The 21,514-nt window shown below is 40.1% G+C and overlaps 1 protein-coding gene across 14 annotated transcripts in view; it reads right to left on the reverse strand.

Moving 5' to 3' along the window:
- Positions 1 to 21,514, reverse strand: part of LDLRAD4 (low density lipoprotein receptor class A domain containing 4) — a 432,201-nt gene that overhangs the window by 192,698 nt on the left and 217,989 nt on the right. For 12 of the 14 annotated variants that reach the window (XM_016119839.2, XM_016119832.2, XM_016119838.2 and 9 more), the window contains one exon: positions 19,823 to 19,963. In XM_016119839.2, coding sequence (XP_015975325.1) covers positions 19,823 to 19,963 — 141 coding nt within the window. Of the gene's footprint in view, positions 1 to 19,822; positions 19,964 to 21,514 lie in introns of those variants that run through there. The other 2 variants (XM_036229814.1, XM_036229813.1) reach the window with 2 other exon arrangements.

Below are 21,514 nucleotides of genomic sequence, written 5' to 3' on the forward strand. Positions count from 1 at the left end.
AGGTAAGGACCACCAAAGTCTTACACAATTTGGATTGCCCAGCACATTGACTGGTGCATATGAATCCACTCAACAAATACTGATCGAATACATACTTGGTTCCATGCCCTGTCCTTGCTTTGCGGGATCGAGCAAAGTATACATCAAGTAGGATATTTCATAATCAGATTAATTTATAAATGATCATTATTTATATCTGAAGTCTCAGGATTGTATGATCTCCAAGGCAATGCAAGACATCCAATACAACAGCTCTTGTCATAGGTACACAGTGCTTTCCTGCTCCCCAACACCTTCTAGACAAGGCTGGCTATGTGTCTGCCTGAGCCCCGAATGCACTCAGCACCCTGCCCACCTCACCTCTGCCAGCTGCTTGGACCTGCAGCTTGGGCAAACTCCCAATGTTCGCCAAGGATTTCTTCCTGTTACCCTCCTTACATAGGCAGCTGTCCTTCAGTGTGGTCAAATGCCACCAGCCCTGTACAGTAGATAGCATCTGGCTGTCTTGTCCATTCACTCTAAATATGTTTTTCACTCAATTGTCTTCTGCAAAATGAGAGCAACCCAATAAGGGAGAGGGAAGCAAAGGGTGCACTGAGGTATTAATAACAGCAAAAATTATGAAGAGAATGGAGTCATTTGTTAATATGAGCCAGGAAGCAAAACAAGATAAAGCTATAAGCCAGAAATTCAGAATTCTTTATGCTTAAAATGTAATATAATGTACTTAAATCATCCCTTTAAATTTCGTACACTGGAATTCTTTTATTCATTTATCTAACACATTCAGAACCTCTTTTTTTGAGCTCAGAAACTCCATCTAGATAAACATTAACCACAAACATGATAAAATCTAATTTATTTTAATGAAATGACTGTATACTACCATTATCATTAATAGTGCTTTCCCACCGAACTCTATTTCTTGCTCACTCTCTCTGTCTTACTAAAGGGAGTTCTTCTATCATCGTAAGCCCAGAAAAGCAACACACTTTATAAAGAAGATAGGAAGTCCCTTTTGGAGAAAAACACTATAATAAACAAAAACAACCATCGAATACTGTGATATGAGCAGCGTCCCTACAATCAGCACTAGTGCCGGAATGAACATCTGCAGTGTAAAAGTGATGCCCATTAGCTCCTGCAGCTTGTTAGCATATTTTAATGCTGTGATCACAGCTTTCTATTTCTATCAAGGTGCTACTAGGTGCCAGACTCTGAATTCACACACTGCGTCATTATTGTCTCCAATGAACAGATTATACAGCAATACTAGGGATGGGGGTTGAAAGATAATGAGCAGGGGTAACACTGGGAAAGGCAGGTGGTGTACCTGGTACTTTGTAACAAACAGATGGGTCAGTCACACAGAAGGGGTTCTAATTTTAGTGGGTACCAGTAGACATTTTATGCCCTGATGAACACCTCTCAAAAACCTGTAAATAATTATTATTTACAAAGAAATACCTTTGTTGGATAAATATTGTCTTCAATATTTATCTTATTCAAGTTAATAACACAAATCACTGATTGAGATGTTTTTCTTTGTTTGTTTTGTTTTGTTTTTTCTTTTTTGAGCCACAAGGGACTGTTGGGACGGAGTAAACCCAGGCCCAAGGTGCTAATGAATCAAGGTCACTGCACAGAGTAGTGAAGCTGCTGATTTGTATTCTAACTTATTCCTGTGACATAAGTAATGCAAAAATCTACTGTCACTCAGGATCAAAACAAGTTTCAGTGCTAGGCATCCAAGAAAAACATCATTAAGCATCCTGCCCCTCTGAACATTACACCCAAAGTTTCTGTGTAACACTACAGCAATTCACAGGTCTCCTGATTTTCATAATGCACATATACAAACATATACCACAACATAATGCACACATACAAACATACACCACCAACAGCAAACCAAAACAAAGTCCATCATCATTTGTTTGCAAAGGGGAAAAGAACCGGACCCTATATCTTTCCTCAAATACAATTCCTTCTGTTATTCAAATGTTATATTTGCACACAATTAAATCCCATGACACACATGCATTATAGAGTGTTGGAGAGTAAGGGAATAGGGAGAAATGGTAAAAGGGTACAGATTTTCAGCCATAAGATGAATAAAGCTTGAGAATCTAATGTGCAACAGGGTGGCTATGATTGGTTATGCTGCATTGTATAAATGAAATTTGTTAAGAGAGTAGAACTTAAATGTTCTCAACAACAACAAAAAAGATAAATATGTGAGGTGGTGATGTGTCAATTAACTAGACAGGGAGAATCCTTTCACAATGCATACATGTATCAAATCTCTATGATGTACACTTTAAATACCTTACAATTACGTCAATTATACCTCAATTATTATTTACAAAGAAATATTTTAAAACTTTAAAGAAAGTTGTAAAGTACAACCAAGATGTTGATTGTTATGACTGTGGGTGTTTCCTATGTTAGTATTTTTTTTAACTCCCCAATCCCAAGCTGATTGGTGGCAGAAGACCCCAACTACCCTTTACTGGGAAGATCTGCCCCATGAGGCAATGTTCCTCTTCCTTTTCAGCTCAGTGACTAAGTTCTACCCAAGCCTCCCAGAAGGAGGCTCCTCCTCTTCTCTGTGCCGGTTCCCATTCCCTTCAGAGACTTGCCCAGGGGTCCTCCCCCTCCTCTAGTCCCTGCTGGCCTCTCCCAGACAGTCCTTTGCCCTGAAATAACCTCAGTCCCTTCCTCCCTTCCTCACTTCCTCCTTTCACAGCACTGAGAGCCTCTGAAGGCTGCCGGGTGCTGTGCTGGGCCCTGAGATTACCACAGTGAGATGTGGCCTATAGAGCAACAGCAGGCCCCACACTGAGGGACGCCCCAAAACAGGGTATGTTGCCAAGCTGGGACACACTTGGACTACTCCTGTATTCATCTCCTGAGGTAGCTTTCACACTCATTCCTCCCAACTGTTTTTATATCATCTTGACAACTATCATAACAATATGAGTATCTTCATAAACTATTGAAAAGGTGCAACCGGTGACAAATGTGCGGGGGGTCTGCCCTCTCTGATAACCTTCCTAGTTATGTTTCTGTGTCTCTGCCCTCACATGTTGCATATCAAGTTCACCTAAAGGTCACATACCCTACTGAAGAAGGGTCCTTCCAGGTGACTCCTTTATTCTTTGTCTTTTTCTACCACTGCCTTACCTGACAAGTTAGTGTTAGGACATTATACAGTGGAAAGATAACTGGCCTAAGAGATAAGAAGCATTGTACCAGAGTCTCTGCCAATCACTATTTCGTGACCTTGAAAGAGTTATTTACACTTTCAGGTTTAAGTTCCCTTGTTTATGAAGTGCAGTGCAGAACAAGGTGATCTCTAAGGACCTTCACACATGTAATTGCATTGTACCATATCCTCACTCTCCTCCTCAGAAACCTTCAGGATAAAGAATAGAAACTATTTGGTCTGACATCCCTGACTTTCTAGAATCTGGCCCCAACCTACCTTTCTAGTAATGCTCCTGAAATTCTTCCCTTACTTCCAAGCAAGCTGGCTTATAATGACAATTCCTATATGACATCTCTGCTCACCTACTGTGCTCCTGCCTCCTTCTTTCAGGCTGCTCAAGACAGTAAGAGTTCTCCAATACTCTGCCTCTCATGATACAGACTGACCTCAGCACCAAATTCAAGGAAATTTTCCCACACACTGGCTGGCACTGGAGAAACTATCCTGAACTTTTACAGAACATCTCAAGTGCCCTGTTATAGCACCAGATGGAAAAAGCTGAAGAGACCATGTCCTGTAAACCCTGCAGCCACCCTCTCCCCCCCTGTATAATCTATACCCACTCTATCACCCACACTCATATATTTTGCACCCACCCCATCGACTATTCTCTTGCACATCCTGAACCTCCTCAACCCCTCCCATGTATACCTGCACCCCCCCCACCTCATCCCCCATACACCTGCAACCACCCCATGCCCTAGCCCTGTGCCTCTCCCATATTCAACACTCACAAAAATACTTTCTGTGAAATATGCCTCCCAAAAGGATACATGTTGATATTATTTAATATATCATTTTCTGCAAGTAACTACCCCAAACTTGTTTGCTCTAGAGTACTCTCCAGCCTCCTGTCCAGACATTATCTTTCAATAACTTATTCTCTTTCAACAACATCTGAAAATTAATCAGTCCTGGTATCTTGTTTTTTGGAAGAAGCCAACTGCACTGGCCATCAGTACTTGTCATTTCCAGATTAAAATGTCTCAACATGTAAACAAATATGGACAAAAGTATGAGGAGGCAGTGGCCACTTGGTCCTGCTGGCCTTTTGGCGAGTTAGCAGGATGTCTTGGTAGCTCTGAGAGCATGAAGACTGTTTCCACCTTTTGGAATCACACTGGCATTGAAAATATTCATTTCATGCCAAGCCCTCTCCCTATGAAAAAGACATACTCAACATTTCTACCTTTAAAGTATACATAATAAGAAGAGGGGCATCTCTCTTGGTTGCCATTCTGTGGAAAATTATGTCAAGTTACAGACACAGACCTAAATCAGGTTATAGAAGATAAATAATTATCCTTGCCTGGTTTAGCCACTCCCCCCCATTACTGGGAGAGTGGCCACTTGGCTTCAACTTGTTACCTGTTTCAAACCCAGACTGTTAGAGAGACTGTGCCAGTCTGAGCATGGCCCACCGCTGCACCTTACCAAGAACAACATTTGGGCCTTCCTTCCAAGATCTAAAGGGAAAAGAGTCAGAGGTTTAGCTCAATTCCTTTTTTCTCTCATTTTTAAGAATCAATTGAATAATGGAGGCCCAGAACTCCCTCTAAAGATAAAGAGATAAAGATAAGGAGGCAAAATACCCAGTCATCCCTTCCAGAACAGGTGTGTGTCAAAGTGAGGACAGGTGCCTTTTCTCAAAGAGGAGGAACAATATTTTTGTAGCCAAGGCACATACATGAGGCACCCCCCAAAATCTTTGGAGTCTTTGAAATAGGCAGATGCATGTTTTGTTCTTCTGATTATAAGTGAACAGAACCAAAACATGCTGGAGTTCTGCCAAGTATTGTCATTTGCCTTCCAGACACCAGAGGCTGTGAGTGTAAGTTGGTATCACGTCCCCACATTGCACTTTGTGGCCACAAATGGATGCTCCTTATAGGTTATCCAAAGGGAAGGAAAGTTTATGCCCTAATTGTAAGAGTCTGATGGGGACAGCAAGCAAGGGTTTTAAAGAAACAAGACACCTTTCTGAAAGACTGTTGTTGTACCTTCTAGGTGACCTCAGTGATATTTCTGAGAACTGTTTTGGAGCAAGGATGGACTTACTCACTGCTTATGGCTGCAGCTCTTGAACACAGGATCTCTTTCTTTCCTGTCCAGAAATTGTGTACATTTTTGATCTTTGATTTCCCTTTTCTTCCTGGGAAGGAAGAAGCAAAAACCATCTACTATTCCCTCTGCTATGAGCTCTTAGGACATAACAAGAATGAGTGAAGGAGTTAAAAAAAAATGATTATTGCTAAATTTAGGTTGCTGGAGTTTTGCCAAGTTAAAAGCCTTTGATGGTGTCTCCGTTGAGATATGACTAAAAGAGCTACAGGCCATATGCTTAATTCAGAGGCCTGACCCTCAGGAGGTCCGGTCACTCCACCTCTGCAGGACAGGTCTCATCACATGACAGTTGAATTCTATCTTTATTTTTGTGATTTCTCAAAGATGGTTCCTTACAAGTTTTACTACAGACACTTTAGGTAATTTACCTAGGGCAAATATATGATTGTTGACATCAAGCCTAACAATGAAGCCCCTCCCAGCTGAGCTGAGTCATGCTCTTCTTGTTGGTGGTCCCCTTGCCTTCTCCCATAATTTCGTCCTGATAGCAACATCCCACTTTCCCACCACCACCACTACATTTAGACTGAGAGTTTTCATATGTAGAAACTCACTACTTGTGTCATGTAAACTCCATTCCTGGTACCCAGGAAATACTGAGTAAAACAACCACCAGAAGTGTCCATGCACTCAAGTGCACCCAAGCAGGGTGCTTATGAAATTTTTACATTTCCTATACAACCACCATTAGCAGAGCTGGCTGGGATGAGATCCAGCTTTGGGAAGTTCTCAGAGATTCATCAGAAATGATGAGTCTCTAAAACCCTTCCTAATTAAGAGGCTAAACCCATGAAAATAAACAGTCAGGACAGCCTCAACTGGAGCAGTACCAGGTTCATCAACACACACAATTAATGCAGGTCACCCGATAGTCTGTGTTCTTGTTTTAATGATAGGAGGAAATGTCTTCCTTTTCTGTTCTTCTCTAGCCTTTCAAAGATGTATGAATTAAATCATTCTGAATTCTGTGGTGGAGTACAGTTTAAATCAATAGTATTACCATACTACAACTCTCCTTTGACATTCTCTCTAATGCCTAATATTTGTCAAGTTTGCACTAAAATTGATCAGTAGTAGAGGGTGTTTTCTTTCAAGACCCCCTCTGAATCTAACCTCCCCACCTTTCAGCCTCCTGCAGGAAGCAGATCTACATTGATTTCTATCTGATTACAGGAGAGCCTGTCCTGCCTTTCCCCAGCTACTTAAGCCTTCGTGTCCTTAGAGACCAGGGCTTTGCTCAGGCAGAGAACGTCTAGACAGTATTCATGACCCATCTGTCTGGCACAGCCCAGTGGATGGCAAACTCTATTAGAACTGAAACCATTTTCCCCTTCTCCTCCTCCCATCCCTCTCCCCCTTTGCTAAGCAGGAATCTGACACTGAAAATTACTATCATTGTTGCAATTCTCAAAATAGCACCGCCAGACTTTCATTAACATCCACGCTAGACTACTAAATATTTAAAGAAGTGGAAAATTTCATCTGAAGTGGGCCAGCCCCACATACATGAAAGCAGTAACAGAATCAAAATGTAAATTTAAGAGGTTGTTTTTATCCACGTATATTTAGTGTCACAGCAGGAGGAAATGATGCCTAAGATTTATAGAAACTTTCCCTCCCATTTGCTCTCTGCCTTTGTTTATTTGGAAAGGCAGAATTGCCTTTCAACACTCTACAAGATTTTAATTGATCAGAAAGCTGCCTTAGAGAAACAAAGGCAGCAAACCAAAGTGGGCAGCAGGGAAGGGACCTGCCTTTTGGGGGGTAAAGGAGGAGGGAGAGCTTGACCAGTGGCGCCTCTGTGGCCTACCTGCCAAAACACAACTAGGTGGAAACTTGTTGCCAGTGACCACCTGCAACATGATCAGCCTCAGCCTAAGAGATGCATATCCTCCTTCTCACCTTGTTTGAAATATCATTTTCACACAAGTCAATAATTGTTTTGCTACAGGTTCTTTTTTTTTTTCAGTTGAAAAAGGGGGTAGAGAGCCTTGTCAAAAGAATACACAAGGTTTAGCAGAACAACTTGATTCATTGAAAGCAGGCTTTACTACCAGCCTTGACCGAGGTAAGCCAGAAATAAGCAAAAAGAAACTTCAGAGCCCACACCACCCCATTTCACCATGTTCCGGGACAACAACACACTGGAAGATCCTTTTCCCACCCTCCCTGCTGTCAGCAACATCAAGAGTCTAATCCACTGTGTGCCTAAGGACCCAGGAAGCAGGCAGGGGCCCATGTGTGCTTCGCTGGCACAGATGTAGGGGCCAAAGAGCTCAGGCTAAAAGCCCACATCTTTCACAGAAAGTAAATAGAATAGAGTAATGGCAGAAATAGTCTCTCTATTCACTGAGTCTCATCAAACTTGAGCCACACGATCATTCAGGTCAGTTCTCATTATAGTCGCCCTCCTGATGGAGAAAGTAAAACAGAGGGGAACTGACTTCCCCCAGGAAACGTAAACAGTACACACAGTCCATGCAGAATGGAAGAAAGGATTAATTAATCAATTAGTAAAGGAAACTCAAAAGAACTCAATAAAATCAATGACCCCTGTTACACTGGGTTCTTGGGTTAATTTTTTGTAATCTATTTGAAAATCCAGAATGAAACCAAGATTAACATTATCTGCGTATCAATTAAAAATTGTCCTATCAACAATTGTTCTTGGAGCACTCACTTATGGACCTTCATAATAATAGATTTGATCTCCACCCCCTCCAAACTCTATAAATCTTTAAAAACTGATGATTAAATCTTTATCTTACTGAAAAATATTCATGGAAAACAAACAAACAATGTCCAGAAGCAAAACAAAATTGCAGCCCTGAATTCAATTCCCAACTGCAGCATGTTCTAGCTGTGTGACTCTGAATAAATTATCTAACCTCTCTGAGCACTGTTTCCTATGAAATTTTTCTAGGATGATTTTGAGAGATAAATGAGATGATGCTTATCAACTCCTGGGACTCAGCAAATGGCAGTTCTCCGCTTCCATCATCCCTACCACTAGGAAGCTACAAGCTTTCAGATAAACTCCTCGCATCCACTGGTCATCAGAGAAAGGGAGTATTGCTACTTCTCTTTGAGTGAGAGATGATGAAATACATGGGAAACAAAAGTAGGTTAAAAAAAAAAACACCAAGATCTCTGAGCTCCTGTTGTGTGCTCTTGTTCTTGAACAGTCAAGATGACAATCAATGGATCCAGACTGGAAGGGATCTGAGAGGTCTCCTAGTGCAGCCTCCTCCCCAGCAGCATTCCCACTACTTGTCCACTGAGCCTTTGCCGAGAAACACAAACAATTGCTATGAAAGATGCGATGGAAGTAAGAGAGTTTAATGTGTACTGCATCGCAGAAAATAGTACTGTATCAATGTTACAGTTTTTGGGCTTTACTAAGTATACTACAGTTATAGAAGAGAATTTTTTTCTTAGAAAATACACATTGGAGTATTTTGAAGTAAAGAGACACAATGTCTACAAATTACTCCTAACTGGTTCAGAAAAAATTAAATTTGTAAATGCGAAAAAATGTAAATGCATAAAGACAGAATGATAACAAGGATAAATTTTGTAACTTTATAATAAAAGTTTGAAAATTATTTCAAAATAAACTTTGAAGGCAACGAATAGAGAAACAGGGTTGTAAATGTAATATTAATTGAGTATTTACTACATGCCAGGCATTATTCTAATTGCTTTACCTAAACTATTTTATTAGGTTCACAGAATAACCCTTTGAAGGAAATACCAATATTATCACTTTCATTTTATGAATGAGAAAATCAAGTCACGAAGAGGTTAAGCAGCTTGTCTAAAGCTACAGTCTGTGAGTGGTGACTCCAGGATTGAAATCCAGGGCCTGATATTGTACTTTGTAGTTAAAACAAATTGTAGGACCAACTTGGGAAACTAATCACAGGTTATAATGTTGATTATAACATTGTGCCCACAGGAAACATGGTTTCCAAGTAGCAATATGAGACTCAGGGTGCAAGGGATACCTTGGCATAAAATGGGGACCTGTCCTGGTAGTACTAATCAGGCAACTGAAGCTAGACACCACCCCCAAACTCAGAAATACATTCACATGCTCACACACATCCACACATGCACACACCACACATAGGCGCACACTCACACACTCTAGCACACATACTTGTTTGGGCTGGGCAGGAAGCATTTCACATTTCTTCTGAGCTTGATCTGAATCAGCCCTTCATTTAGTATGTGGATATTCAGAAGCCAAAAGGTTCGTCTCTTAAAGGTTGCTGTATTGAGAAATCTTGCCCCCAGTAAAACTCAGTAAAAGTCTATCATACTATTCATCACAGAATAAACACTTTACACTAGAGTAGGTTTATACTCTGGTTAATTTGGGTGTTAATACTAACTAAATATAAATTGTAATGACAGACAATTTTCAGGAGTATATCATCTCTTTCTGTGTCCTATCATGCAGGCTCACTGGATTGTATAGGTCTTTGCAATGCTCCAGTGCCACTAGCAGGGTACTCGGCCACACCAAACAAAAGTTTTTTCATCCTCTAGTCAGATTTGAGTTTTCTAAAATAATCACATTCATCCATTCACTCAACAAATATTCACAGGTCCATGAACCATATGCTATATATGTCACTTACTATATGCTATATATACCACATACCATATGCTATATATGTTATGCACCTTATACTATATATGCCAGGTACTATATGCTACATACACCATGCACCTTATGCTATATATGATATGCACTATAGGAGGCACAATGGCTACAGCAGAAACCTACAGGCACTGTTCAATTGAAAGCTATGCTGACAGCATGCTGGGAAGTAGCAGAGAAAGGATAGATAGCTTTCAGTTCAATTAAATAAATACTGTCAAATGTCCATATGGACAGCCCAGGCTATGTTAAGAGTGCCAGGGCTTCCAAAGATGTAAACATAGCCCCTGTCTTCAAAGAGCTTAATATCTAGTGGGAATTATACTTTTACAAGCAGAACAGGCACTTTAAGAGGGGTACAAAGTGCTACAAGGTTCCAAGTAGGAGAAATCATTTCTGGCTACGGGGAGTGGAAATACCAAAGAAAGAACTAGTCTGGGTGTGGAGGGGAAAATAATTGGTTCAGCTTTAGATGCTCAGAGTTTCGGAGCTTATAAGAGGTATTACAAGCAGTTGGATACATTTGTCTGGGCTGGAGATAAGAATGTGGGCATGGTTTTAAAGCCATGTGATATCTGGAATTACTCAGGCAAGGGCAAGGAGTGAGAAGTATGGGCCGAGGATGGTACCTGGGGGACCAAGGAGCTGCCAAAGAGAAGGAATAGCTGGAGGTGTCCAAAGACACCAGACACCTACAGATCCTGCGACCTCAAGGCAACAGAGAATCTCAGAAAGGGGATTATCAACCTTATCAATTGTGGAGATAATAATAATAAAATCAAACAGAAAAATAGTTCACTGGATTTGGCAATGAATAAGTAACCAAGGAAAAGTAGCTAGGGGAGTACAGTGGTTAGAAAAAAGAGGTTAGAGAGGGAGCAGTCAGACAGCTGTTTAGCTATCTTCCCAATGCAGAAGGAGGTAAGCTGGCACTGAGATGGAAAGGGACAGGGGGTGGGACACAAAGGATGGAGGACAGGTGGAGGCAAGCAGAGCAGATCTGGACAAGTGTGAAGGAAAGGAGAGGGTTCCAACTGGGGAAATGCAAGGATTCTCAGGGGTGCTGAGAGCTCTGCCTGAGTAGAGGCCATGCCCAACCATGATGTAGTACCTGCTGGCAACGGAGGGTTTCTTGGAAGGAGCTGGTGAGCAGACTGCAGCCCTGGAGTCTACAAGGTAGGTACAGCCGAGGGCAGTGTGCTCAGAGGCATAGGGCTGTTAAGAAGACACTTCAGAAAGTCAGAAGTAGATAGGGGAGGACAAAGGATAGGAAGAACCTAAGAATGTATTGGAAGAAAAGGAAAGATCAACCAGGTGAGGTGATGAGCAGGTGTGAGGGAGTAAGCTCATGGGACTCCCAGTTGCTGTGGGGGTGCTGTGGGGCTTTGGGACAGGGTCAGACCCTGCACTCCTGAACTTTCACCTCTTTTAAGTTGAACAAACCATTGGGGCTGACAGAATCTTGGATAAGACCTGGGAGTTGGTTACCTAAGTATAGCTAGGAGGTTTCTTAAAAAGTTTTCATGTAAAAATCAAATGTATGTTAGTTAATTCATCAGTTCATAATGACACAAAGTAAATCTCATTGGTTACTTCTTAAAGGCAATAGAGAATTTTCTCATTATTAAGAAAACTGATCCTATATTGATACCTATTTCATAATAATCACATAATTGACAGAGAGTTTCTCTTTATAGAAGTATTCTCACTAACTAATGGAGAAAAAAATGATAGAATTTGCTTATGACTGTTTTTGTAACCCCTAATGACCGATGATTATCATACAACAGAGAGACAACCAGACGGGATATGCCTCCTGATGGAAGGCAACAGCATCTATAAAATTGCTTTAAATACACAACTTTCAAACCTCAATCTCCCCAAAACCTTTAGACCAAACTGCCAACTGACAGGAATTATAAGGGACAGAGGAGCACACTGAGTAACTTCATGGGAAAGCAGTCAACAAAATCCAGAGTATGGAAACTCTATAGAACAAACAATCCAGACCTTTTCAGCAAAAATTACAAGAAGTATGGGGGGCATGGAGAGGGGGATATAGAGTGAAAAATTCTTAAGTTCATATAAATCCATCTTGAAGCAATGCTTTGAGATTCTCTGGGTCCTGGTTCAAACAAACTGTAAATGGAACAAAACAAAACACACATTTGTAAGACAATTGGGAAAATATGAATTTTAAAAGGATATTTGATGTTATTAGAGAATTATTGTTAATGTTTACTGAAATTATAGAAAAAAATGTCTAGTCTTTGTGAAGGCTGGTTGTGGATAGGCTCTCTATATGGTTATGAGCCTGGTCTCAAATACAAAATACTTAGTGTTACCTAAACTTATCATGGTATTCATTTCACAATGTATGTAAATCATTAGGCTATATACTATAAACCTACATAGTGCTGTATGTCAATTATATCTCAATAAAGTAAACGAATGAATAAACAAACAAACATACTTGGGAGGTGGGGAGTTGACAGCCAAAAGTGAAGTACAGGGTAATTTAGCTCAGTACCTAAAATGACTGATGTCTTGAACATAGGTAACAAGTAGGGTGCCAGATCCTTTAGCCAAAAAATAAAAAAAGAAAAAGAGAAAAGAAAAAAAAGGAAAAAAAGTTGAGGAAAGTGGTAAGAGCTGGTTTGGGAAGAAAGACAATGAGTCCAGATTTTAATATGTTAAATTTTATCTTATTTGGTTGTTATGACTATAAATGGACTTGGCGAGAGAAAGTTTCCTTCTGAAAAAGTCCTAAAGTTAAATTCCTGGCTTAATTGGATACATTTTATTAGCTTTGGTTCATTGGATTTTGAGATTCAGTTTTATGAGGTCACCTATTGAGAAAGAAGCAACTTCCCCCTCCAGTAGAATTGGGAGAATCAGAAATTCCACTGAAGTTGAATGTAAAAGTTGTTCTGATTGACTGCTGGCTTCGTACCAACTTTTTTACTATGAAGGACTAGTAACATGAATTCTTTACCAGTGACTGCCTAAGGAAAGTCAGTTTTTGCCAACACTTTCAAAGTACTCAATTCTTCGCAAGGCTATATAATTATTGCTTCTGACAAGTCAAAGGAACTCTGCTCTCCCCCACCAAGATGTGACAAAGAGGCTCTGAAAATGCAGTGTAACAGTAAATACTCAGCTTGGTAGGAATGGTGAGGCAGAAGGTCCACTGAGTGAAATGCTGGTAGCAGTGATTCCAGCATCACCCAGAGCAATAGGCAGACTGTGCAGCTCTCCCCTACTCATGACATTGGACCCACAGGCAGTAGGTGTCTTTTTAGAGACAAGGGCAGAAGATATAGCATGACTTACCAGCTTTTCTCTATGGATACAACCCACCTTTGCAACCCTCTCAGGCTACCCCTAACCCAGGCCTTCTGTAGAGTCAGGCCATCTGTCCTCACTCTCTCCACACTTATGCTTTTCTCTGCCCGAACACTGTCCTCCGCGTGACACCCAGCACATCTACTCCACAAATCCACTATAACTACCAGTCCAACTAGAATGATTCTCTGTAAGCTCCTGACCCACAAATTGCAGGAAATGCTCAGCTCTAAATACTCTGTGTTCATTTTTGTACATGTATCTTTCAGTTCCCTAACTTGACTATAAGCACCTTGATAACAGGATCTGTTTTCCTTCATTCTCCACAATGCTTGGTACAATAACTAAAGAAGTCACTTAATACTTTTATTTTTATAATTAATAAATAATTTCATTTGTAGTTTTAGTGCTCAGGAGTACAATATTTTGATGCAGTGGCATTAAAGAGAAAAGACACAAGAAAAACTGGCAATTTAGGAGCTCTGGTCGAGATGGTGTAGAGGGTAGAGGCTTTGTATGTCTCTTCTTGCAAACACACCAAAATTTTCACAAAACCATGGAGTAAACAGCAAATACAGTTGCCTGAGATCTGGATGAACAGAAGCCCTACAACTAAAGGAGAGAATTAAGAAATCACCTTGGAATGGTAGGAGTGGGAGGAGATGTAAGTATTCCCAGTCTCATGTGAGCTAAGTGAGACAGAGGCTACAGCAGCTGCAGATGTTCCCCTTAAAGGGGCCATGACCATGACCGGACTTTTGCAGTGACAGACTCGTTCACCCTGAGCTCCAGCTCTGAGGTGGCTGCTGGAGTCGAGGCGCCAGGGATATATGGAGGGACACCGAGTTGTAGGACTTGGCGATGGCAGGAGGGGTGGCTTTCTCCTGGGAAGAACTGTTAGTGGTATCCATTGATCCTTGGTTGAGCCCTCCTCACTCCTAGCATGGGGACACAAGCACCACTATAGTGAAGACATCATCAAACTGAATAACAGTGGTCACTCTGCCCAGAGGATTCCCTGAAACTCCATCCCTCCCAGCTTTTGGCCCTACCCAAGCCACATCCAGTGTGGTCCTCAGCATGCCCTGTGCTTCTTGCTGAGCAGCACCAAGGCCCACAACAGCAGCAGCCAGCATCAGTTTTTGTGTGGCCTCTTAAGACAATCATAAGCACAGCATGGGTGGCAGCCATCTGTTTATTGCTTGCTGAATCTTACCAGGTGGCAGCAGAGGGGCATAGGCTGGGGCTAAACATGACCTGCAGCTGGACCCCTTTCAGGACTATGCCACTGGGCCCCACAAAGCCATGCTACTAAGATTGGGAGACTTAGGAGCTTTACACAGTACATAGAAACAGAGAAAGGCAACCAAAATGGGGAGACAAAGAAGCATGCCCCACATGAAAGAACAAAACAGAGCTCCAGAAAAATATTTAAACAAAGTGGAGTCAAATAACCTAACAGATGCAGAGTTCCAAACACTGGTTATAAGGATGCTCAATGAATTTAGGAGAAGAGCGGATGAACTCAGTGAGAAGTTTAACAAAGAGGTCAAAAAACAAAAAATGAAGATATTAAATATAAAAGGGAACTGGTCAGAAATGAAGAATACAATATCTAAGATGATGAGCACATTAGAGGGAATCAACAAAGTGGATGAAGAGGAGGATCGAATCACCAATATAGAGGAAGAGGTAGCACAGGACACTCAACCAGAACAGCAAAAGAAAGAAGAATCCTCCAAAAGAAGATAATTTAAGGAGACTATGGGACAATATCAAGTATAACATTCATATCATAGGGGTATCAGAGGGAGAAGAGAGAGATTAAAAAGTTGAAAACCTATTTGAAAAAATGATGATGGAAAACTTCCCTAACCTGGTGAAGGAAATAGACATACAACCCCAGGAAGCTCAGAGAGTCCCAGAAAAGATGAACTCAAAGAGGCACACACCAAGACACATCATAATTAAAATGTCAAAGGTTAAATACAAAGAGAGAATCTTAAAGGCAGCAAGAGAAAAGCAGTTAGTTACCTACAAGGAAACACCCATAAGACTGGCAGATGATTTCTCAAAAGAAACTTTGCAAGACAGATCTTGGCACAAAAACAAAATTGTTGAAAAAGTGATGAAAACCCAAGGTCTACAACCAAGATTACTTTATCCAGCAAAGCTATCATTCAGAGTCAAAAGATAAAGAGCTTCACAGACAAGAAAAAGCTAAGACTTGGAGTTCATCACCACCAAGCCAGTATTATGGGAAATGTTAGAGAGACTTCTTTAAGAAGAAAAAGTATGTATCAAAAATTGAATAAAGAATGGCAATAATTACATATCTATCTAAAAGTTCTTCAAATGAAAGAGAATTAAGTGCTCCGGTCAAGATACAGTGGCTGAATGCATAAGAAAATTATATATGCTGCCTACAAGAGTCTCACTTCAGATTAAAAGACACATACAGACTAAAGATAAAGGGATGGGAAAAGATATTGAATGACGGACCTAGAGAGTGTTGTCCCGAATGAAGTAAATCAGGTGGAGAAAGACAAATGCCTTATGATTTCACATACATGTGGAATCTAAAGAACAAAATCAACAACAACAACAACAACAAAAGAAACAGAAACAAACTCATACAGAGAACATTTTGAGGGTCGCAAGATTGGAAGGGGTTGTGGGATGTCAGTGAAAAAGAAGAAAGGGATAAAGAAGTACAAACAGGTAGTTACAAAATAGTCATGGAGATATAAAGTATAGCATAAGGAATATAGTCAATAATATTATAAAAAATATGTATGGGGCAGAGGAGTACTAGATTTACTGGGGTGATCACTTTGTGCATTATATAGATCTCTAATCAGTATGCTGTATACTTGAAATTAATATGATATTGTACTCCAACTATAAGTAAAAAATTAAAAAAATTTATTGTAAAAAAGCTGGCAATTTAGGCTGATAGCATTTTCCTTCTTCTGTAAAAAGATGTACCCAGCAAAACTCTTTCCCTATGAGACAATCAATACCAGTCCAGTACTCTACATCTGTATAAAACCCTTTGGGGCTCACAGAAAAATAAACTAGCCTCAGCCAATAGACAGCCTGACCATAGTTTAAAAATAGAGAAGCAGGTGAAATTCAGTGTTTTCAAGGGAACAGTTACTTACAGCTACTATAATGCCTTCTTCCATTATCATTAGCATTGATGATTTCATAAATGGCAGTAACATTTTCTTTCTAACCTTAATTCATGCTAAATTTAAGCAAATATCAAATGAGAGACAGAGATGACCATCTGAGCCATGGTTTATGCCCACTACATAGGCAGAAAACCAATTCCAACTCATCTGGAAGTCCTGAAAAGTCCAGCTTGCTCTGCCATAAGTGAAATCAAATGGCAGAATACTGAATGTCTTCTCCAGGTGGGGGCAAACCAGATCAAGGAAACAAAACTTGTTCTGAAATAGGAACATGGAAGAAGCTCTATTTGTTTTTCTAGAATACAACATTTTGTAGACAAGAATTCCTACAATAATTTAAGTTTTCAAGGTAGAGAGGAAGTGGAGGTTTATCATCAGAGTTAGCACTGCATAAAGGGACACCGTCTGTCTGGTACAGGAAGCCTGTTGGTAGACCCATTCGAACCCACTTACAAATGGAAAGCTGCTAAACCTCATTATACAGCTGTTTATAGGAAGCAAATACCCATTGTTTATTCTGTATTCTTTCACAACAGGGTATGGGGAAGAGAAAATATTCATTCAATATTAGATCAACACCTAGCATCAGCAAAGAGCAGGGAAGCTATATCCTTTCCTAGCGGTACTTGACAATAAAGAATGGACCAACTACAATAAACTCAGAGCAAGTTTCTCACTGTAACAGGAGGGCCTGGCTCCCTCTGGTGATTTCAGATAATCTGGGGAAAGCAGTATAGAGGGGACTGCTGGCCAGATCAGAGCAAGTCACCTTTAGCTGGCAGGCCTGTCTAGAGGACAGTATGTATGGGAAACATTCAGAACCCCTGGGGATGAACTCACTTTCAGACACACGGAAACTTCTGTTACATAAATAAAGTGGCTCCTGCATGAAAGACAGATGATACAAAGTCATGGCGGTCCACCTCCCCAAGAAATGGCCACACAATGAGTGAAGATGATGATAGTAATGATGTATTTGTAGACTTCTCTTTTCATGTATCTTATTTCTCTTAAATCCTTAGAAAAACCTTATATAGTAGCAATTATTCTCATTTCAAAGATTGAGGAACTAAGGCTTAAAAGGGTCCAGTCACTTCCTTAAGCTAGAACTTGAACCCAATCAACCAGAAGCCACAGCCATGGTATTGCCCTTTGTCATTCAGTCTTCTTAAAAAAAGAGCACATTGTAAATAGTCTCCCATTTTCACTATAAAGACAACACACTTTATTTATATCTAAACTGGAGGGACCAATAATTTGCCATTAGGAACTTCAAATTCCTCTGTTAGGGCAAACTTTTGAAGCTGCCTGGGCAATGTTGAGCCATTTATGGATGTAACTGCTTCATCTGGCTTTTAAGAAAAATTAAAGTATTCACGTTTTTAAAATAGATGGAAAATATAAAAATAAAAAGACTTCAAAAACCAGGAAAGAAAACTGATGAGAAAGAGGGGAAGGGAAAGAGAGGGAAGAGAAGGGGTTCGATACATTAGGAGGACTGAAGTGAAAGGACCCTGAAGTGAAGGATAAGCACCTTCAAGATTCATAAAAACAGTCTGTGAAGTGCCCTAGGACAGAGGGCCAAAGGTTCTGTCCACCTGCTTTTCACATAGAACTCTCAAATCCAGTCAACGTACCACACACAGTCCTAGTAGTCTCTCCATAGCTTATCATGTATGTGCTTGCTGTTACACAAGTCTAGAGAAAACAAAACAAGAAATTGTCTTTAATTGCTCTTCTCCTTCTAAGACTCCCTGGCTTGAGTCTAGCTGACCTACATCAAGTACTTAGTACCCACAAGATTCTTTTCTAATTGCTGTGTGTGGACCATCCCATTTAATCTTTATGATAACCATTCTCATGACCCACTGTGCAGATCAGGCCACAGAGGCACCCAACTGTTGGGTACGTGCCAGGGCCAGGATCTGAATGTAGCAGTCCAGCTTGCAACAGGCAGGACAATCACTTCAGGGACCCCTTCCCTGCACCCAGACAAGCTGTATTATGCAAATTACAGTGTTGACAACTGCAAAGGCTACTGCATAAAACATGACTGAGGGAGACACATGGACCTACTACCACGAAAGCACACATCTAACCTTAAATTGTCTTTCGAAAGTATAGAGATGGAACCCTAAGAACTTAGTATCAGAAAAGGCAAACTGACATAAACAGAAAATTTTGAGAAAAATAATTTCACTATTAGACTCTTGAATTTAGCAAGTGTAAATAGCAGGCTTAAAATTTGCTAGGCACAGTTGTTTTCTGAGTTTTCCCCCAATATAAAAATACAGGAGGAACAGAGAATATTGTTTCTTTTTAAATATCTCTTTCAATTTCACAGTACAGTATCAATATTTATGTAATCTAATTTTCATAACAAAAATGTTAAAGCTTTAAATAACAACAAATATAACTCCTCAAAATATTGTTGCTAAAACTGGGCAGAATAAGCTGAATGTTTGAAGAAATGACCTCAGTAAGAAGATCCCATGAAGAGTGTCAGTGCTACAAACATTCCTCCACAACTGCAAAAACATTCATCCTCAGCCCAATTCATGGAGCCCAAGGAAATACAAGAAACAGAAGTTCAATAGTGTTTCAAATCTGCTTTCTCTCTCCTTCTTCATAAAAACATGAGATCAAACAAAAATCAATGAACTTCAAACTCTAATTTCACCTTTTCAAATTAAGAAATGCTCAAAGTCTCAGACTTAGGATTCACACATGTAAACACCTCACTCAAGTTGTTTTCCATCCAGTATCAAATAGAAAAACATACAATCAGAACCTTTTTAAAAACTCCAATATAAATTTTTGTTTTCTTATTTTAATTACATGATTAATTATGGACCCTCCACATATCTTTCTTTACTTCTAAATATTTAAAATTACTCTTTAAATATTCTACAACACTGATGGAAAGAATACTAAATTGATATTATTTTCTTGAATCTAGTCAGTGCTTCTAAGATAAGTACCAAAAGCCTATTTTGAAACATAGTGCCACTGGTCATCTCTGAAAATAGAATAAATTTTCCATTTTTTGCCACACTATCTTTCTATCCTAAAAGAAGAAAACATTTCCTCTGTGAAAATGCAAATCTCTTTTCTTACTCAAGAAAACAACATCCTTCCCATTTCTACAGGACTCTACTTCCTAAACATTTCAAAAACACAAATGTAATGATGCCAAGGTAAATAAAAGGGACTTACAGTTGAAGATGCCCGGAGGTGGATGTTCAGTCACCAGGAGACAGTTTTCTTCATCACTGTTGTCCCCACAGTCATTCTGTTGGTTACAGACCAATGAACCAAGATACAAGCATTTACCGCTGGTGCAGGTGAATTTGCACTCTGAAAAAGTACAATATAAAGCATGAAATAGTCAATGCAAGCTTGGTGCTCGTAGGTTATTTTTATTTCTTCCCCATTTGTGTTCCATGACAGTTTGAGAACTCAGTCTACCTAGAGATACGAGGAAACTGAACTCAGAGAAAGATAATCTCGGTAAGGAACTTCCTTCTATGAAATGCATAGGATAGTTTTTCAGGGGAAATCCAGGGCCTGCTATACATTACTCACCCCACATCTCTAACCTATGAAATGAGTAACATAGGTGCTTTCTTTTCATGACCTGTTCAGCAGAAGTCATAGCTATGAAGCTCGAAAAACCCCATGGTGGATTTCCATGCCTCCAAGGATGAGGAGCCTGTGCAGCAGTGACTGGGGCTACAATAAAATTTGGGAGCTCAGGCTTGATAAAAGGAGGTGCATATATTTTATTTACAACTTGTCACTAGATGTTGCGAGGCTCTGAGCAAAATGTTTAACCTATCTGGTGTTCATTAATCTCGTGCCTAAGAAAAACTAGGTTTAATACCAGGCAGGGGTAGCACTGACTTTATAACATAAACATGGGAAAATAATGCGTGCTCTCTGCTACCTGAGAAGCATCTATTCCAAGGGCCATGTGAGTGTCTTAAAACAGGGGTCCTCAATCCCTGGGCTGTGGACTGGTGTCAGTTGGTGGCCTGTTAGGAACCTGGCCGCACAGGAGGAAAGTGGCAGGTGAGCGAGCAAAGTTTTATCTGTATTTTCAGCCACTCCCCACCACTGGCATCACCACCTCAGCTCCACCTCAGATCAACAGGCATTAGATTCTCATGAAAGCACTGGTCCCTGGTGCCAAAAAGGTTGGAGACCACTGATAAAGAATAGGATGAAGCCCAACCCAAATCCCTGTAGGCCACATTGAACATGGGACCCCTGAAGTCTGTACAAATCAATATTTGAAAATGTAATTTACTTTTATAAGACTTTAAAATAAATGTGCAAACAATGTATTACTATCAATTTAAGCAATTAAGGATAAAGGAAATTACATAATTATATACATGTGAGCTCATAAACATCTATTCATATTTTACATTGAATATTATCTTGCATTCTGACTGTGAGCTTTTTCCTAGGAGCACCCACAGATTTGCATAATACGTCCTACTAAGTATGCAGCTGGTATATAAAAACCTCAGGAAAAGCATCCCAGGACCACACTGATGCTAACTATTATTATAGCCTCTTCGTTTCTCCTCAACTTTGTCTGCCTAGAATATGGCAGATTTGGATCAAGTCAAAGGTCTTTTCAAGTCTAAAATTCTGTTATTCCAGCTATACTGAGGACACATGGGGCTGCAGAGGATAACCCTTTTTGTATCGTAATCCTCAAAAGTATTTATTTCTGTGACCCAGTATGAAAAGGATATTACAGTTATTCATTTGTTCTCATTCTCTTAAAAGAGTATAGAAAAAGACACTTACCACAACCCCTGACCTAGTTTAGAATAACATGTGTACACAGTCCAAATGCACAACAACAAGTTCACATTGCTGGCTGCATCATCCCGG

Source organism: Rousettus aegyptiacus, unplaced genomic scaffold (genome assembly GCF_014176215.1).
Source record: "Rousettus aegyptiacus isolate mRouAeg1 unplaced genomic scaffold, mRouAeg1.p scaffold_m13_p_12, whole genome shotgun sequence".
Taxonomy (NCBI): Eukaryota; Metazoa; Chordata; class Mammalia; order Chiroptera; family Pteropodidae; genus Rousettus; species Rousettus aegyptiacus.